The 3,825-nt window shown below is 26.2% G+C and overlaps 1 protein-coding gene across 1 annotated transcript; it reads right to left on the reverse strand.

The window, feature by feature from the left end:
• Window positions 1–295: 295 nt before the first annotated feature.
• LOC107624830 (short-chain dehydrogenase/reductase 1) lies at window positions 296–3,621 on the reverse strand. Its single transcript, XM_088504768.1, has 5 exons — window positions 3,421–3,621; window positions 2,013–2,253; window positions 1,316–1,390; window positions 1,054–1,230; window positions 296–796 (listed from the first exon to the last, which is right to left on the reverse strand). Exons 1-5 carry the CDS (start codon window positions 3,438–3,440, stop codon window positions 419–421), a joined length of 891 nt encoding a protein of 296 aa, XP_088360894.1. The 5' UTR covers window positions 3,441–3,621; the 3' UTR covers window positions 296–418.
• Window positions 3,622–3,825: the final 204 nt, after the last annotated feature.

Genomic DNA, 3,825 nt, shown 5'->3' on the forward strand with positions numbered 1-3,825 from the left:
ACAAGAACAATATTGAAAGCTAGAAAATAAATCTCTCTCTTCTGTTTTTTGTTATAATGAATAGATTTTAAAAAGTGCGCAAGTCTCATGTTTAATTTAAACGACAAAAGAAATGACTAAAATAAATTCTTTCTGACTAAAAAAAAAAAAAAATTCTAAGTTTCTAACATCCTAATTGTTTGTCATCACAATCCTAATTTATAAAAAAATATTTGCTCAATTTAAAAAAAAAAAAAAAACCTTAGTCATCCATAGAGGTGCATATCTATTTACTAGATTCTATAAATTGCAAAATACATCATAATTTATTACTTTGTTAACGAAATAAACATTACCCAGTGTCACATAAGAGTAAATTATTACATGTCGAAAGTCTTGAACGAGAAGTAATGATCATCTATGCAGAATATTATACGACTTAATAGGAATGCACTTCACTCCTGTTATAAAAAAGACCAGAAGGACTACCATTTGGAAGTAATGCTAATCTCACAACATTAGCAGCACCTTCTTCCACCGTATAAAAGCCAGTATTTGCAGTGATATCAGTCTTAATATAACCAGGACAAAGACAATTGATGCAAAAAGTAGGAAACATTTTGGCAAGAATTCTTGTATAGGCATTCATAGCAGCTTTGGACAGAGTGTAGGCACCAAAAGCCGTAGGCCAGCCTTTGTCTTTTAATGACCCTTCTTTGAAATCTTTCATAAACTCCTTTAACACCACATCGACTCTCTCTTCAGTAAGGTTTTCGGCATCACTTAACACCCCTTTGCCCCATTTGTTTGATATACGCTGTGTTTAAAATAAATAAGTATTTTTATGGTCATTATTTGTAAAAAAAAAAAAATTAATTTAGTGAAATATTTTTTTACTACTATTAATTGTAAAAATGGTTGTTTACTGTTTTTTTATAGTCACTTGTCAATCAAAAAATAAAATTTCTCTAAGACATATTTCTTGCAGTTAAATAATTGTCAAAACCCATTTTTAATAACAATTCTATTCTTCACCAAAAAAAATTTCTCTTAATAAATTCTAATATACCTTACCTCTAATATTCCCAAGGAAGATGACACGTTCACAATTGTTGGTGAATCAGATAACTGGAGGAGGGGAAGAAGAGATTCAGTCGTTCTTTTAGAACCGTAATAATTTATTTGCAAACATTCTTCGCCTAATTCATATGTTTCAATCCTTGCTTTTTCTAGTTCTTCTTCAGATAAATCCTGAAGATTAAGAACAGGTCAATCATAATTAGTAAGCATTATATATTAGAAGATAAAATATTTATCCCTGCCTAGAGATGCTTACCTGGGGTCTCCCTATTACTGAAGGGATTAAATCGTTGTCTGTAATTACAAGTCCATTAATCCCTGCATTGTTAACCTACAAAATGCAACACTTGCAAGTCATCGTCAAAATGAGAACCTTGAGAAGTAATCCAATATAATTAGTATATTAATTAAGGGAATGACCTAAGTTTACCAATATACAGTTGAATATTCCTTTTTTTCCCCCAAGTTACACCACAATAAAGAGCTATCAAATTTATTTCCCCATTTTACCCAAAACAATAACATTATTCGTATGCCAAACACTCTTAATTAATATTGTATTTGGATTATGTTTTAATTTAGGTTTATTTATTCTGTTAGTCTTTTTTTGTTAAATTTACAATTAAGTTTTTCTGTTAGTCAAAAATATTAAAATTAATAAAATAATTTTTCAAAAAATATATGCTATATTCTTAATTTTAAAATTTTTAATTTGTAGAGAAATATTCAGTTAATTTTAATATTTTTTATAATAAAAAGAATCTGATTATAAAATTAAAAATAATGTATGAATCCAATTGACAAAAAAAATGTAGAGACCTAATTAAAAATTTGACAAAATTATAAAACTAACGTAATTCAACTTTTAATTAAAAAAAACGCGTGTTGGTTATTAAGAAAATACTGATGATATTTACTATAAGTGGTGAAAGGTAGGGTAGCGAAATTGTTACCAGAATATCAAGTTTGCCAAATTTGGATTTGATGAAATGTGCAAGAGAAGCAACACTTGCAGGATCAGCAACATCAAGCTGGTGAAAGAACACAAAATCAGAGAGATCTTTGAGGGTTTCCAAAGCATGAAGGCCTCTCTTCTCATCTCTTGAAGTCAACACAACCTTCACTCCATTTGAAGCCAATTGCCTTACTATTTCTATTCCAATTCCTTTATTTGCTCCAGTCACAACTGCATACCTGCTTATCAACTCAAATCACAATCTACCTTTCAGTATTTTTTTTTATTCTTAGAATTTTATAAAAAATAAAAACTGAAAAAAAAATAAAAATAAGTATTTATTTAATTTGTAAAAATATTTTATATTCTCATTTAATTTCTGTATTTTGTTTTTTAATATTTTTTTAAGATTGTGAAAATAAAAGTCCTAAAAGTAATATATTTAAAATAAAACAAATAAAAAAAATCTATAACTCTTATTTTCTACCTATAATTCTTATTCTATTTTCTCTTTTTATTTTTTTGATTATAGAAATATATTAGTATTTTTGTCCATAAACTATCACAGGTGTATTTTCACTAAATTAATTGTAATAGAATATAATGAAAAATATAAAATACTTAATTGCAATATAAAAAACAACACATAGTTGTAATAACAAAAAAAAGGGTGTTATTCTATGTTTGAGAAATTTTTTTAAATATAATATTTGTTGTTATTCAAGTTCATCAGTCAATATAGGTGTTTGTAGGTATAAATAAAATACTTATAACTAATTTTTTATTTTTGTAATTTTTTCTTGAGTTCTCACCAATAGCAATAATTTTTTTTTTTTTAAGTTTTTATCAGTCATAATCAGTTATCACTTTCTTTTTTTTCTTTTAAATTTTTCATATTCATTTCATCAACTTAGAATCATTAGACATAGTACTTTCTATATTTATCTTTGTCTTAATTTAATTTTTTTACAATAGTCTTTAATAGAATCTATTCTTTTTTTTCCTAATAATAATTGTACAATAAATTGCAATATCAAATACTAAAAGAAAATATAATAAAATGCAAAATAATTCATCAAACCTGTAATATGCAAAAAAATAATACCAAAAAAAACAAAATAGATTTATAATACAAAACAATTCATCAAACATGTAATATGCAAGAAAAAAAAATAATTCACTGCAATAAGAAGCTAAACCTAGCAAGTTTAAAGGGAAAAAAAAAAGCGAAAAGCATTGTAATCTAATTGTAATTAGGAGATACTACCTAGCAATTTTTTGTTGCAAAATAGTTAAAGGATAATGGATAATGGATAAAATAAGAAACATAAAGCAATCATATATACCTATACCTTTATATATATAAACTATGTTATTGAAAGTTTGAAGAAGGTGGTGTACTTCACCTTTGTGGAGCTTCTTCCATCTTCAGTTTGAAACTGAACAAGGCTTATATTATTAGCTTAACTTCTCTTTAGAATGAATGAAAAAATGATATTTTAATATTGAGCCATTTTTCAATGATAATTTCTCATAAAGCTAGCTGAGTTTATTTTTTTTAGTGTGTGTATATATAGACTTTGGAGATTAATCTCGTCCATCTTATAAAACTTTAAATAATATAAAATATATAGCAGATATTTATAAACAGACGGGCCACATTCTATGGCTCATTTTTTTCCAAATGGAAAAAAAGGCATGGTGTAACACCATGAAATAAACGTTTGGTAAAAGAAGAATGTTAGGAACCAAAAGGGTATTAGTAAAAATTCAGCTAAATATCTTTGGGTGAATTCAAAATCTCTACGAGT

Source organism: Arachis ipaensis, chromosome B2, assembly GCF_059453495.1.
Source record: "Arachis ipaensis isolate K30076 ecotype BB chromosome B2, ASM5945349v1, whole genome shotgun sequence".
Classification (NCBI taxonomy): Eukaryota; Viridiplantae; Streptophyta; class Magnoliopsida; order Fabales; family Fabaceae; genus Arachis; species Arachis ipaensis.